The 16,321-nt window shown below is 44.7% G+C and overlaps 1 protein-coding gene across 3 annotated transcripts in view; it reads left to right on the top strand.

The window, feature by feature from the left end:
- Nucleotides 1-16,321, top strand: part of ADCY7 (adenylate cyclase 7) — a 124,608-nt gene that overhangs the window by 68,505 nt on the left and 39,782 nt on the right. For all 3 annotated transcript variants that reach the window (XM_075940248.2, XM_006121142.4, XM_075940249.2), the window contains exons 5-7: nt 9,140-9,289; nt 13,784-13,932; nt 14,479-14,590. In XM_075940248.2, the coding sequence (XP_075796363.1) occupies nt 9,140-9,289; nt 13,784-13,932; nt 14,479-14,590 (411 nt within the window). The remainder of the gene's footprint in view (nt 1-9,139; nt 9,290-13,783; nt 13,933-14,478; nt 14,591-16,321) is intronic.

Below are 16,321 nucleotides of genomic sequence, written 5' to 3'. Positions count from 1 at the left end.
TCAACTTGATTAGCACAGTCTAGTGCAAGCAACTGATAGGGAGGGGATGTGTCCTCACCTGCTGGGAGAGACTCGCTGCTCTGTCCTCAGCAGGGAACTGCTGCTGTCTTTGAGAGAGAAGTGCCCTTCCCCCAGACCGGCAGCTCCATGTGTAGAGTCTAAACCCCTGGTTGGGTGGGGTTCATTAAGTAGCTGCAACTTAGAGGGAATCTTGGGAAACACTGCAGTTTCCTTCAATTTTTTTTACCCTATGGATGACATAAGGATGCTAAGGACTAGTCAACTATCCAAGTCAACTAGTCAATTCCCCCCCTTGCTGCCTCTATTAAGTAGAGGCAGCAAAGGGGGGGGGGAAAGAGGGGCTACTTCAAAGTGGCAGTGCCTCACAGCTGATCCCGGGATGAACTGTGGGGGCTCTTGAACATTTCAAAGGAGGAATATGGACGTGCCTGTCAAGTAGACCATAGGAAATTCCATCGACTACTCGACTAGTACATGAATTATTAACATCCCTAGGATGCAAGGTGGAAATCTGACCATTCCTAACAGCATATGGTATGTACCAGCCACACCTTATCAGTGAATTTTCGCAGTCATTTGGCAGGCGCCACCAGCAGTCTATCCTTCCACGTTTAAAAAAGATAAAGAGCTAGAATAAGGAGTGCAAGCACCATGATCCAGACTCTCTGCATATTTTATACATGCATGTCATGTCTAACTGAGGTAACTCATGACAACCTTATTTCCTTCCCAGACAAGTGCTTGCGGTAGAGTGAGGTCACTCCTCTTTCTAACATTCGATACTCACTGCATTGTTAGCAGCAGATCTGTTTTCAATACAGTAATCACAGTCCAGAGCAGCTCCTGTGTACTGAAAGCTCCCTTGGTAATGGAAACAGTGTCTAATCTAAATGACTTCACTAACAGTCGTAGGCCTATATTTTCAGAAGTGACTAGCGATTTCAGGTGCCTCAGGCCTTGTCTACACTTGAAATGCATTGCATCCTGGAACTCAGAAACTCCAGTCTCTTTCAGAGCAGGGATCAAAGGGCATTTGAGAGGTCCAGGACTCTTATGGAGAACAACCTGCCAGCTGCCTCTTCTCTGGCCTTTTAAGGGGAGTTTAGCATCAGTGGCCCTGCAAACTGTGGCAATGTGTCATAGGGAGAGAGGTGATCAGGAAGAGTATCTTTTTGGAAGGGTTGTATACATGGAAGGTGGGCTCAGCATTGTCCTAATGGGAGCCGCATTGTGTTCTCTTGCTCCCACTTATTATGGAATGGGCAGTGAAATAATGTAGTTTAATTGGTCTTTTAATTTGGTCTAGATTTTAGATGTTGCGACTGATGTAATAAATCCAAAACACCCTGTGTAAAATGTTCCAGACATTATGTCCTACCCCATACTCGATATATCCAACGCAGCTAACCCCCAACATTTCTAATCACTTTACAGACACCAAATACAATATTTTTCTTTCCAGTGCAAGTAACCACAAAGTGATTTCACTGTACCTGGAGCTTTAACTCTCTTAACATTGCCCTTTATGTGTGCATGTGGTAGGGAGAAGGAGGAAGCTTCATGTTCAGTCTATTTTAGGGTTGGATATTTGTAAATTTGGAAATGTTAGGTTATCGTAGGACACAGCATACTTATTCATGAGATTCACCAAAGAGCTTCCTATCTAAGTAAGTGATGCCCATAGGAATACTTGTATTAGTACGGACTCTCCTAGTGTATGTCTACACTTGCACCCTAGTTCGAACTAGGGATGCAAATGCAGGCATTTGAAATAGTCAATGAAGCGGGATTTAAATATCCCATGCTTCATTAGCATGATCTCACTAGTGCACTAGTTCGAATCACAGCCGATTCGAACCAGGAAGTGTGCGCCGGGACGCATTAGTTCGAACCAAACCCCTTCGCTCGAACTAACATTACTCTTCATTTTTTGAGTCATGTTAGTTCGAACCAAAGGGTTTGGTTCAAATTAACGCATCCTGGTGTGCCCTTCCTGGTTCGAATCAGCTGTGATTCGAACTAGCGTGCCGGCGAAATCATGCTAACGAAGCACGGGATATTTAAATCCCCGCTTCATTGACTATTTCGAATGCCTGCATTTGCATCCCTTGTTCAAACTGGAGTGCAAGTGTAGACATACCTCCAGAGATTTGCAGGTCAGGACCCATATTATAATTCTATTTGGAAAGCATCTTAAACTTGGCAATTTTGTTATTTTAAAATGATTGAGAGAGCGCGGACACTTCAGAGCTGCTACATGGGGATGAGCAACGACGGATGAATTTTTTTATTTTATTTTTTTTGTTCTGATAACTGCCCAACCCCAAACAAAAACACACACACATCTAATTCAGGTTTTAGCTTTATAGATGGATCTTCGGATTTTAAAATTAGCTCCATGGAAAAAAATCTTGCCGTGGATAACCTGTGGGTATTGCCCTACTCTGTACTCTATATATCAGTATTAAAAACAGATCTGCTAGAAAGAGGCAGAAATTAGAAGGCACTCTTCCAGAAGTATTAGCTGGTGTGGACGACGCTGGGTAGATCTGAGAAGTTTCTCATTGAGATCCTTGCTGCTTTACCCCAGCCTCCCAGTATCCTGCCTGCTATGAAGTGGAGGCCTCTGCTGCTCTACCTCTCCCCTACAAGGAGAGGTGGAGAAAAATGTTACTACTATGTTACCTCCCATAGAAGATTCTTTGTGAGTGTTTTGGTGACTGATCCCACTCTCGGATAATTCCATGGACAGCATCAATTGCAGCCTGTAGCTTTCCTATGTGGTTGCAAAATAAAATAGACATTATTGATGGGCAGTATGGCTGCTGCCCACACTTTTCTGAATAACAGCAGGGGAATTGACCAAACTTTTGATAATTTCACAAGCTTATAGGCTACAAGTATCAGAGGGGTAGCCATGTTAAACTGTCTAGGTTATAGGCTAGACAATTTAAAGAAACACACACAGATGCTTGCATTCTGCAGAAATGTTTGGTTTAGCCCTATCTTTTTGTTTCAGGCTTGAATTTTGGCCAGAACATTTCCCACTTGTTTTTGATGCATGGATTTTTCAAGCCCAATTAGTTGGATTGCACCTGTCCAAAAGGCAAATAGTTTCAAGTTATAGCTTCCAACCAAGTGCATTTGTGTATTAGCTCCTGTTAGTACAATATCTTCCTAGATAGGGCAGTTCCTCTTTGATTTTTAGGTCTTATAATTAAAAGGTTAAATAACTACAAATGTTCCTGCAGCACCTTAGAGACTAACAAAAAATGTAGTTAGTATCATGAGCTTGAAGAAGTGAGTTGTGCCCATGGAAGCTCGAAATAAGCTTAACTCGAAATAAGCTACGCAAATTGAACTACGTCAATTGCATAGCATGTTTCGAAATAGCTTATTTCAAAATTGGGAGTGGCTACACAGCATATTTCAAAATAGAGCACTCTTCCTCTGACTTCCCTTACTCTTCGTACAATGAGGATTACAGGAGTCGGAGTAAGAAGTCCTCCATCTTGACAGTATTTCGACATTATTTTGAAATTACTGCCTGCTGTGTAGACTAAGTGATTTCAAAACAATAGTTAGTTATTTCGAAATAAAGTTGCTGTGTAGACGTACCCTTATGGACTAAAACGGCTACCCCTCTGAGACAATTAAAAGATGTAATTGCCTTTTTCTTGAGTCATGGTACCTATTAATTCTTCATCAAAATGCATCCACTTGTTATGGTTAATTTTCTTTTATTAGTTATTAAATGATGCCCCTTTCAAGCAGGGTCTCTTGATGGTCAGAGGTTTACTCAAAATAAACTTACTTGTGATTTCCTTTTCTTATTTTGAGTGTCTTCCATTCAAGTAAACACACAATTTAAAATTCCTACCACTCTGGTACTGCATTCAGGCAACACCTGTCCTTGAAAGGGCTCGTTTCCATGCAAATAAAGTTTATGCTGGGAGACTGTGAAGAGATTTTAGTTTACAAATTGAAGTAGGATATAAAATACTGAAAGGATTAAACCTGCAATAACCTGTCACATGACCTGTGGTTACTCAGGCACAGCTACACTAGAGAGTTTAGCAATACATCTGTGTTGCTGTATGCTCTTGGATGTTTCTACTCTAAAACAACAGGAGAAAGCTCTCCCGGTCAGTTTAATTACTCCAGCCCCTGCAAGCGGTGAAAGGAGCCCTTGTGCTGACAGTGCTGTCTACACCAGTGCTTACGTTGACATAATTTATGTCATTCGGCGGGTTATTCTCCTCTCCCTACCAAATGCTGTAAAGTTATGCCAATATTAACAGCAGGGTAGACATCAGTGAAGGCAATCCTGGTATTGTTAGACTGATTCATTTGAGGTGAAGAAATCAAGGCTCACATTTTCAGACATGTACACCTAAGTCTATGACCGACAGGGAGCCAGTAGCAGTTTCTTGCCTTTGCCCCCATATTTCTCCCTCCTAAACCCAGTGAACCAAGAAAGTATTGGGTCAAAACATGTTTGCTTCCTGAGGTTTGGCTTTATTAGCTCGGTAACTCCGGGGTGGGAAGGACTTACGAAGGCTATAATCACCTCAAAATGTGCTTTAGATCCCTTGTAGCCGCCCCCTAAGAGCTGCTGCTCTCTGCCTTCCCGGCTCTGATGGCAGAATGGAGAGAAGTGGCTGCTGGCTTGGCCCCCGCTCAGGAGAGAAGCAGAAAGCCTGGGCAGAGAACTAGGGTGCCCAAGAGTAGTCCCTGGCCTGTCTCTCTGCCCACTGGGACATGCTCTCAGGGCAGGTGGAGGGTCTGCAGTTCCCCACAAAGCTCCAGACTGACCCACTTTAGCTGGGGCTCCTGAGCCCTGCCCTGGGCAGTCACTGCTCCCTGAGGGCTCTGTGGCCCCAGAGCTGGGTCCCCCAGCCTGAGTAGCTCTTACTGGCTGTGAGCAGGCAGTGCCCCACCCGCCATGGGGCAGGGGAGCAGGGCCATGAAGAGGGGAGCAACCCACCCAATTTCTGTCTGGTCCACCTGAGGGTCCCCCTGACCAGGAAGAGGCTGGTACTATCCCAGGGGCATCTCAAAACATGAAAACAAACTCCAGCCCAATGTCTCCCTCCAGACGTGGCTGCTGTTTGAAGGGTTCCTTTCAACCCCAGACTAGGGATTCACCGATCAAGGGTGACTTCCACTTCTCTTCAGTTCAAGGTGGAGTCAGCAGCATTAGTCTGTCCTTACACAGTTTCAACACCAGGGTGAATTCATACAAGAACCCAGCTACTCTGAACTCTTTCAGGTGTGCCAGTTTCTGATGAGTATAGACTTATGTACAGTGGAAATTTGCATGTGCTTCTGGCATATGTAGGTGCCTATGGAGTTTTCTGCGCCTAAACCATAGAGTCATAATTTACGAGCCAGAAGGGACCATCTGATCATCTACACTACAGGATGGACCTCCCTGGTCTGGCGCCCTTGGAACCTGAGCAATCTTGAATCAGGGAGTTTGCTGGACCAAGGGAGATCAAGGCTCCCCCTCCCAGCTATCAGCCCCACTTTGGTGCTGCTCCTGGGTGCCAGCCCCAGCCATTGGGCTCTGGTCCCAGCCCCAGCTGGGGTTGCATTCCCTGCCATGCCAGTCCTGGTGCTGCTGGCCCTGCTGCCACCAGCCCCGCTACTGCCGGCCTGATCAGGGCTTCTCTTCTGACCCTGGCCAGTCCTTGTTCCCAGCTGCCAGGGTTCTTTGCTCCAGTAATATTCATGGTCCTACCAGACTCTGGATGTTGCTAGACCAGAGAGTCCCGGATTTTAGAGGTTCAAATTGTAATCGGACCTATGTATATCACCACCAACCACCACCCAGCCTCCTGTACACTAAACCCAACCACTGAAATGAGACCGAAGTATGACTGCCCACAGTATGTGCCACAGAGCGAAAACAGGCATAGCTTAGGAGTGTTGAAGCCCATTCAATACCAAGGAAATGACTGAGATGCATCCAGATAATTCTGGCAAGTGACCTGCGTGCACATACTACAGGGGAAGAGCAAGACATTGCAAAACCACTGCCTATCTGACCTCAGCAAAATCCCTTCCTAACTCCCCATAGAGTGAACAATTACTCTCTGACCATGTGAGCAAGAACCAGCCAGCCATGCACCTGAGAGAGTGAGTGCTCGGTGCCACCTTAGAGTATCCCTTCCCTAGTCACGGTCATCATCAATGCTTTAAAAAAGAGCCCCCCCCCCCCGAATACATTGTGGCTATAGGGAAATCCCTGCCTGATCCTTGCAGTGGTTAGCTGAAAACCTGAAGCATGAGCTTTTAGGAATATAAGCTATAAACTGGAAGTGAGTCCTGGGGCTGCCTGGCCCCTGCTATTCCAAGCAACCTGGCCATACAGTTGCACTCCTCAGTATGTCCAGCGCTCTCTGACAGCTAGTAGGGTTAGCCCCCAAGCTGTTCCAGAGCCTCTTGCCTCTGATGATGAGACACTATCTTTTAATTTCCAGCCTGAAAATTGTTCATGGTCAGTTTATATTAGTTTGTTCCTTTGAATAGTTCTGCATCCTCCCTGGTGTTTGCCACTGTGATGTACTGAGACAGAGTGATCGTATCCACATCAGCTGTCTTTTTTTACAGGGCCATAGAAGCCACAGTCTGCCAGTCTTTTCCCATAAAATAGGATCTCCATTTTTTGATCATCTTAGGAGCTCTGCCCTTGTTCAGTCTTTAAAGATGGGTGGCCAGAATTGTAAACAGTATTCTAAATGAAATCTTACCAGTGACGTGTACTATGGCATTAATATCAGTGACGGGTATTAAGGGTGTGACCACCCCCTCCCGCCCAGAAGGGTGGTTCAGTGGACCCACCGCCTAGCTAGAGTCTAGGTTTTGGGGTCCTCTGTCCTTCGGGTGCAATCTCCCTCCCCCGAGCCGGGAGGAGAGGCTCGGCGAACCCGTAAATCCCCCTCATGGAAGGGGTCGTGTCAGGGTCCCCGGCCCTCCAGTCTAGCCTGTGCTCAGGCGGAGTCCAGCCAACATGTGTAGGGTCTGGAGTGGGGGTCAGGCTGATTGGGGTGTCATGAACCCCTAGGGTAGGGGTAGGTGTGGGGGAAGAGGGACCCGGACCCGCCCTCACCTACGGGTCCCAGCCCGGGGCCCTAAGTGTAGAGGGCAGTGCTCCCCTTGCACGATGGACGGGGTTACTCCTGTACCTCATCCATCCATGGGTGCCAAAGGCTCACTGCCACGGGCTGCTTCCTTTCCCCATCCCGGGTGGTCTGGCCCAGGGAGCCGCTGTGAGTTCTTACCCCTGCTTGGTCAGTCTTTGGTTCTCCTAGGCGACCTGGGGGCCCACAGATCCCGCGCAGTTTCCTCCAGCGTGGAAGAAGGTCCTCCCTCTCTCCACCAGGATGAGGCCACTTCCTCCGAGCGTCCCCCCTCCTCGTCTGACCCGGCCGCTTTTCAAGTGACCCGGGGGTGGACGCCGAGTGACAGTGCCCCACCCCCCTTGCGTTGTTCCGTGCTGTGACTTCGGGCGGCATGACGGGGGCCCCGCCCACTGAGCTTCCCTGCGTTCGCCGGCTCGTCTGCTCTCTGGCCTCATGCTGGGGAGCGCCGGCGTAACTTCGCCCTGCCTCCCGCGCGGCGGGGCTGCGTTGCTTCTCCACTCATCCCTGGCCCTGCTGAGCCAGGGTTCGGGGCTGCTGCGGTACCGGCCCGCCTTCTCCGCCTCTAGGGGGTTGGGTCCTCCCCCTCGGCAGTGTGGACCCTCGCGGGTCTGTCACAATATCTCTGCCTACCTAATGCATCCTAGGACATTGTTTCTCAGATGCATCTACCAGAGCCTTTTCTTGTGACCACACCTCCTGCTCTCTGTGGCTTCTCCCTCATGGCTGCCTGCAGGGATTGGCTCGGAGCCCCACACACCATAGGATCAGGCAATCCGTGTAAATTCTGCACCTTGGCAGGGTGGGGCTCAAGCCTTAGGCGTCTGCCCAGGGGTGGTGGGTGGCAGGCTTTGGCATATGGCATATGGTAGTATCCCCCCGCCATCACCTCAACCCTCTTTGCCTTCTCTAGACCCCAGTTCATAGGTTCTGAATCCATGGGTGCTGCAGCAGGTGCTCAGCACCCACCAGCAACCAGCTCCCTCCCCCCGCCCCAGTACCTGCTGTCCACTCATGGCCCTGCTAATCAGCTCTTCCTCTTCTCTCTCTCCTACCACTTGCCACCTACCACAGTCAGTTGTTTCATGGCATGCAGCAGTCTCTGGGAGGGAGCCGGAAGAGTGGGGTTGGGGTGTGCTCATGGGAGAGGGAAGAAAGAGGTGAGGCAGGGATGGATGCAAGGCCTTAGGCATGGGGAGGGAGGTGGATTGAGTATCCTTCAGGCATGGAGGAAGCCAGTGTCTTTACCTCCATTGCTCTTTCCCCCCTGCTTCCTTACCTGCTTCCTCATCCAGGGCTTAATTAGTCCCTCAGCATGCCAGAGCTGAGTGAGTCTGCCATGAAGAGTGATATTAACAAATTGACAAATGTCACTTTTCACAGCAGACTTACTAACTAGCAATATAAAAGCAATCAAACCATGCAGAGCACGTTATGTTTGTTTCTAATCTGTTTAGTTCCAGTAAAGAATAGACAACTCTATATATTTTTATTACTGAGTCTGGAAAAAAAAAGCCCCATATAAATTGCAATGCTCTAGACATGTATATGTGCATATTTATTTGTTTTTCTTAAAGTTTAATTAAGTATTTTGGGAAAAAGTTCCCAGAGCAGAGATTACCAGGGTTGAGAACCCTGTCCTAAGATCAGATTTGCCTTTTTTACAGACACATCATATTGGGAACTTGTGCTCCAATGGCAGGCATGTGTCTGCTGACCTGGGCCTTACCTATGCAACTCAGTCCCTCTTGTGTTTTAATGGACTATCCTGAGTGAGTTAAATAGAAGCAGTCATGTTAGTGAATTGCCTTCTATTTAACACATACAAGTTAGCTAACATAAAGGTTGGTGGTGGGGTTGTTTGAGTGAAAGGACAGGGAAAAATTAGCTTTTTCTTATGTTCTGGACAAAAATAAGTTACTTCTGTATAGAATACAAATTATTACTGTTCAATTTTTTTTCTTCTCTTCCAGTTATTTGCCAATGCTGTAATTTTTCTTTGTGGTAATTTGATGGGTGCATTTCAAAAGTATCGGATGCAGGATGCTTCATGGGATTTGTACACATACACTTTTAAGTGCATTCAAGTCCGAATGAAACTGAAGATTGAAAAGAGGCAACAAGTGAGTAAAAGCCTCTGAGTTGCATGTTGGTGTTTTTTTTGGGGTGTGGTGTGTCATTTTTTTCCTAAGTTTTTGACTAATTCACACTGAAAGATTTTGATCTAATCCCTATGAAAATCACCTAATATAAAAAACAATTGTGCCATTGATGATGGAGAGGAGAAATTAAAGGGAGAAAGCTGCTTTGTGTGGTTTCTTAGTAAAAAACGTAGGGGGAAAAAAAGACACATCTGTGCATTCCTAGATGTAGTATTTGAAACCTGAAGTATTTGCCAGTCATACCTGTTTAAAATATTAAAATGTAAAATAATCTCAGGCAATTCATAAGAAAAATAATTCTTAGTCTTCAGATTTGTATTGATGAGAAATCCTTTTAATTAAATTAGTCGTCAATCCTGCCTTCGTATGCAGATATTGGATGTTTGTAATACTGTAGTCTTATTTTTTCCTAGACATGCACTTGCAAAAGGTAGTGCTCATGCAGAGATAGTTAGAAGTTTATTTTTAAAGTAGTCAACTAAGTAATCAAAAGTTGTGTACATTATAGTGTTATGTAATACAAAATGTCATCAGTGTATTTATAAGTGCCAAATAATTAATCATTTTGGCTTTGATAGTTGGAAGTGAATAATGTTAAACACTATGAAACTTTGACTTTCATACTGTTGTAAGATGTAATTTTGTATAATTCAGTAGTGAGCTAGCATTAATACCTGTAAAGCTCTAATAGCAGGAGCCAATCTCATGGTAAGCAGAGAATATTTTTTTCTATTTAGATTTGGTGTTTTTTATTACTATCAGCTGCTCTGCTCTTTTGTTCCTACCTCCTGTGTCCATTTTATTTACCCACAGTCAGCTTTTGCAGTCTTCCTCTGGCTACTCACTTCACCAAGCAAAAATCGTCATTGCCAGCCTGTTACATAGTACATTGGTTCCCTCTTGTAGATTGCTTAACAACTTTTTTGTGTTTGTTGCATATACAGTGAAGCCAGTCCTTACTGATGACTTGTTTTTAACAAAACACAACTGAGTAGTATTCTTGCAAACACCGTTTCATGATAAAATAAGGCTTTGGAAATTTCAGCTGCTGGAAGAAAAAATTGTGCAGCAATGGTTGGATTACAGGTGGTGTTTCTTTAAATTCTTATGGGAACAAATGATTGAGAAACATGGGTTTCCCTCTTGCAGGCTGCAAACAGTTATTGTGAGGGCACAGCTATTCCTGCCTTTTCCATATTGCTAACCAGAAGGGAAAGTCCTAGTACAGAGATAGTTGAGAACGGCTGATCTAGATGGTTGGGCATGTATGATGATCTTAGTGCATAAATTGGGAACTAAAAGGAGAAGGCTGAAAATGTCTGATTTGGCTGAATTGGAAAGAAGACAGCACATTACTAATGTCCAGTCTGATCTCTGTTGCTCATCTTCCCAGAAGAGATGAAACAGCTATAAAAAAGATTATATGAATGCTATTTCCCTTTCCGCCCTCCCCCCAGATAACAAATAGGGAAGCAACTAGTGAGCTTGAATTAGTATCATGCTGTCTGCAACCCTTTCAATTGACTCTGCAGAACGGTAATTTGTTCTTTCCTGGTTGATTACTTGAAACACATCTGTCTTGCAGCCTACATATAGTTTTCCTTGCCACCTACATTATTTGGCAGACTCCCACTTTTCATTTTCCTTGCCCCACTAACCAGGGAGATGTGAGAAGGGCAACTGAATTGCTAAACATATGACACTGACCAGTAAAGTAACGTCTAACATCCAAGAACTATTCTGTCATGTTCAGTAGGGCTCTGTTGTTACCCTGAATTGTTCACTTACCTCAAGTCTCTTAAATACCAGGGAAGGGGAGGGAGACTTTGGCTTCTTTTTCCTTGTTTAGGCAGGCAAATGTAGGTTTCTCCATAACCACATCAAACTAGATTTCTGACTAATCCTCTAGCACAGCAGGAGGAAAAGGAGTTCTTGATGCTTCAGAAGTAAGGTGATCTCTTCCCTCACCATATTTATGAAATATGTATAACTAATTATGCAGTTTTGTACATGAGAGGGAAGAAAATCCTTCTCCCTTCACTAGCTATAAATTGGTAGCAGAACCATTTGTCAGCGTCCTAAACTCACTTTGTTGTGGACTTCCATCTTCCTCTGTATTTTTTCATTTTAAAAAACATTTTATTGACTATAGGTTCAGAGTGTTGGGGTGCTGTTAGAATTCCTACCCATCAGCCTTGATCTACCAAGGCTAAGGAGGCGAACTAAATCCATCCTTTAGTTGTGTCAGCAGAGCCATCCCTTGTGTAGTTTATGGAGAAAACTACTGGATCAGTTCTGAGTGTGCTTATTCTTTGAAAGATCTTATGATCCCTTTCATTACAGGTGAGCTCTTCAGGGTATTGGTGGTTTCATTCCTGACTGTGGAGCAGTCCATGACTTGCAAGCACTGATATTCCTGCTTTTCTTTTATTCTTGTCCACTGATACTTGTTTCCCAATCAGAGGTGTAATTTCATTACTATATGTTTGTTTGGGCACATGGGAGAGAACTTTATTGATCTCTGATTAGCCAAGCCGCACTAGTAATTTCAGAGGAAAGGAATCCATCCTTGCCAACATTAAAAGGCTTACCTAAATAGCCTTGAGTATATCAGTTTTTGCAAGTTGCATTAGTATTTTGGCAATAGAGTTTTCTATTTAGAGTCTCTTACCTTGTATTCGATTTAATCGGATGCTTCCTCCAGCAAGGAAGGCAATTAAAGTCTTCATATCATGTGTTGAGTTTTCAGGTGTTTTGAATATTTTATAGTCCATTACTTTTACAGAGGGTGCTTTTCAATCTGAATTTCTATCAAAAGATGCTAGAAGCCTGCAGAGAAGAGGGAGACTGCAAACTATTGAGAGAAGAATGTTCGTGTCACACTGGCTGGACAAGCTGTGCCATTTCACCTGTCTCAAGTTAAAGTACATATCTCACATGATAGGCGTCGCTTCCCGCATCTCACTCTGCGCAGCCAGGTAGTTCAGCCATTCTGGGACTGCATCTCTGGGCTGCAGCCTCCTGGTCCGTTTCCCAACTGTATTAACCCAACAGTGTAGGGATTTGCAGGTCTAGATCACACAATCCTGAGGTCTTGGGCAACTGGTGACTCCACTAGAGAGCCAGACATCCAAACATTACTGGAAAGTTTGCTACTGCAGGAAGTACTGCCCAAAGAGCCAAGAGCCACAGAACCCTGCATCTGCCTGATGAATCAAAACCAGCTATTTAACAAGGAAACTGCCCTAGGAACCACCTGAGCAACTATGCAGGTGCCAGTTTTGTACTGCTAAAAACCTCTCTGTTGTGCTCTCAACTCCCACCTTTTATCCTGGCCCAGCTTGACCTTAGTACCTGCGTCTGTTTGGTACCCAGTTCTGACTCCTGTCTTCAACTCCAGTCTGGTTAGAGTTTGGAAGACATCTCTTGACTCCACATGGTAACTAGTTCTGCCTCCTGCCTTCGACCCTGCTCTGGTTTGACGACTGGTCCCCATTTCCTGACTCAGTTTGGTATCTGAGGGATGTCAGGCATTTGGTATGGTCAGGGATGGTACTTGGCCCTGCTGTGAGGGCAGGGGACTGGACTCGATGCCTCTCAAGGTCCCTTCCAGTTCTATGAGATGGTATGGTATATCTCTATCTGTTCTCGATCATGTATTCAGCCCAGTGGACACTACTAGACCAGCCACCAGACAGGACCAGCTGTGTTCAGACCCTGTACGATGTTTTCCTCCAGGGGCCTTTGACAGGCTAAGTTTGCAGTGATACAGAAACTGCTTCCGCAACTAAAGGGTTCATTCATCCAAAGGTACAAAACATGCAGCACAAAGGTACAAGGTAAAAAATGCCTATATACATGCATCCTCTTATTTATCCTGAATTTTTCCTTGCAAGCTTTAGTGAGCTACACTCAGCACAGTTACTCCATCATCTCTAGATTAGGAAAAACACGGTTTTCTTCTGTTTGTCTCTTTCTGTTAGTATGTGTCTCTGTCTGCATGCTGATGGCTCACTCAACCCTCCTTCTTTTGGTGGCCAGCATCTTTAGGTTTTAGTATTCCTGTTGATGGAAGAGTAAACTTTGCTAACCTGAAAGGCGCTAAGCAGGGGCATTCTCCAATTAATATCTGTCCTGCCCACATTGTTCCCTTAAGACTTTACATTTAGTTGCTGTTTGCTCCCCCCTTACAAGCTCCTTTGTTGCATTCAGGCAGCATAATATTAAACTGGTAAACTGAAGTCTATGTAATATTTCAAAGCATAATGCATACACTCATACCTGTCATTTTGAGATCAGAAAAGGAGTCTTCTGTTGAAAACATGAGCTGCAACACTCAGAAATTACTAAATGAGAAGACTTTTTCTTTATTTCCCCCAGTAATTTTCTGAAACACTGAGATTCCTAACATGGCACTTCACATAACTCTACATTGTTATTTTTTTTCCTTTTTAGGAAAACTTGCTTTTATCTATATTGCCGGCTCATATCTCAATGGAAATGAAACTAGCCATCATAGAACGACTGAAGGAAACTAATGATGACAGGCAAATGCATGATAACAATTTCCATAATCTTTATGTGAAAAGGCACCAGAATGTTAGGTAAATAAAGAAACTTGACAAATGGCTGCCTTAAGACTTGTTCCTGTCTTTTTAATATTTGGTTCATTTACTGATGGTAAGAAGTGCCATGGTTGTGATCAGACGAGTGGAATGAAGAGTTTATGCTCAGATGCTCTGTGGTGAGAGGAGGGAAGAGAACTGATTGGAAGTTATTTTGCCAGATTTGGGATTCCGTTTTTTTGGTTGTAGTGGTAAAAAACCCCAAAAAACTATTAACTGACTAAATCCACATCCTGGACTGGTTAAAGTCAATTTTTTTAACGTGCTTTCATTAAAAAAAATGTGAATTTGTTTGAACACTATGAGTAGCATGCTGTGTTTTTAAACTAACCCCCCCCCCCACAAAAAAACAAAAAAAAACCCCAAACACATTGCCCATCAAGTCACTTCCGGAGTTGATTTCCAGAGCTAGAGAGGTATTCTGTTAGATATCTTTAGAAATGAAACACAGTTAATTGAATGCCCATATTTTTATTAGAAAATAAAGACAGTTAAAATGTGACTAATTAGCGTGTTCTTGTCTAGCATCCTGTATGCAGACATTGTAGGATTCACTCGTCTGGCTAGTGATTGCTCTCCGAAGGAGCTGGTAGTGATGCTGAATGAGCTCTTTGGGAAGTTTGATCAAATTGCAAAGGTAGGTGTTGCACTTCATTATATGAATATGAATAAATGCCACTGTTGGAAAACAACTTAGTTCTACCCTCTGGGAGTCAGTTTTTGTGTCTTAGGAAGTCTGGGTGATGGAAAACCCACAGTAGGTAGTACCCACTGGAGAGTCTACCTAGCCTGACTTTCAAGCTAATAAAAAATCCCAGCAAAAGGCAAATTAATTTAAAAATCTCTGAAAGAATAAGGAAAGCTATTTGAGAGCCAGGAGGAGGGTAGGATAAAACCAGGATAGTTCTCTAGGATTTTACTTTGAGCTCTTCTACTGAATCACTATGGATCTCTGGGTGAGTTCCCTAGCTCTTTGTATTGTGGGTTACCCACCTGTAAAGTGGGAGCAGTAATGCTTACCTGTTTACCTCACTGGGTGTTGCAATGCATTGGGAACTGTGCATTGTCATACCATGTCAGAGACCATGTAGCATGAAAAAGGGGCTTGTTCTATTTGATTATCTTAATATTTTCAATATGCAATTATATTTACTGTATAACGTAGTGATTGAGTCACATTATAGAATATTTTGTCCTGTTTTTTCTGTAATTAAGTCATTTGTGTATATACAATTTGATCCTATATAACAGAATGAATCATTTGTGACATCTGCTTTTTATACATTTTTATGAAGCAATGGGTAAAGAATTTCAGCACAATCTATCTTTGCATGTTGGGGGAAACTGTGTTGGTAAAAATACTGCCTGTGTTGGTATGGGTTCTCTTCCAATGTTCTCAAAATCAAAACTGAAAGCTCAGAAATCTGGAGAATGCATGCAAATGATTTCCCCCCTTAACTTGTATAGTTTACTGGTGTGATCTCAAGTGTCCTCATGACCATAGAATGAGCTTTAAGTTCCTAGGAAATGCTGAATTCATGACTAGCTCAGGCATCTCGGTGATTTGCTGTCCAGCTAACTCCTTAAGCGATGAGACACTCGCATCTCCTTGTCTTGGTCTGAGTGGAAGGCTGTTGAGAGTCTTCTCTAATGATTTTCCAGTTCATAGAATCATAGAACCATAGAGCTGGAAGAGAACCATAGAGCTGTTAAATGTACCAAAATGGTGATTCATGCTGGTTTCTTTCTTCTACTGACTTCTTATACCCTCAGTAAATAGAGATGGAAATGTGCAGACTACATGATTAACAGCCTTGGCTTATCGGTTAATCTTGTCGACAACATGTCCTCTCCCCACCCTCCACTGCCTCTGTATCAGAGGCAGCAAGGGGGGAGGGAGAGCAGTGCCTGTGAGGAGCTGGCTTAAAAGCTGGCTCCCACAAGCACCGAATCTACCCCCGCTCCTCCCAGCACTGCTGCCTGTGATAGTCAGCAGCATGGAAGGTGAAGGGGGCAGGCGGGAGGTGGTACACGCGGGGAGCTGGCTTTCAAGCAGGCTACCCGCACGTGCCAGCTCCACGGACCCGCCTGCCACCTCCCGCCCCCATCGCTGCCTCCTACAGAGGCTGCAGGGAAAGGGGAGCAGGCGGGAGCTGCCTTAAAAGTAGGTTCACCAGCACCAGCTCCGTTATGCTTTCTGCTTCCTCTCCCCTATGTTGCTGCCTCTATTTGAGGCAGCTACATGGAAGGGGGCAGAAGAGGCTGCCACAGAACAGCCCCTGTCTACAGTGGCCCGGGCTCACTAGACAGAGGCTGCTCTATGACAGCAGCCCCTGTCCGTGGGGAATCAAAGATCCCTGCAGACAGG

The sequence above is a fragment of the Pelodiscus sinensis genome, chromosome 12, assembly GCF_052426305.1.
Source record: "Pelodiscus sinensis isolate ZL-2025 chromosome 12, ASM5242630v1, whole genome shotgun sequence".
Lineage (NCBI taxonomy): Eukaryota > Metazoa > Chordata > Testudines > Trionychidae > Pelodiscus > Pelodiscus sinensis.
The sequence above is the reverse complement of the archived record's forward strand: the minus strand, read 5'-3'. Positions and strand labels throughout refer to the sequence as shown.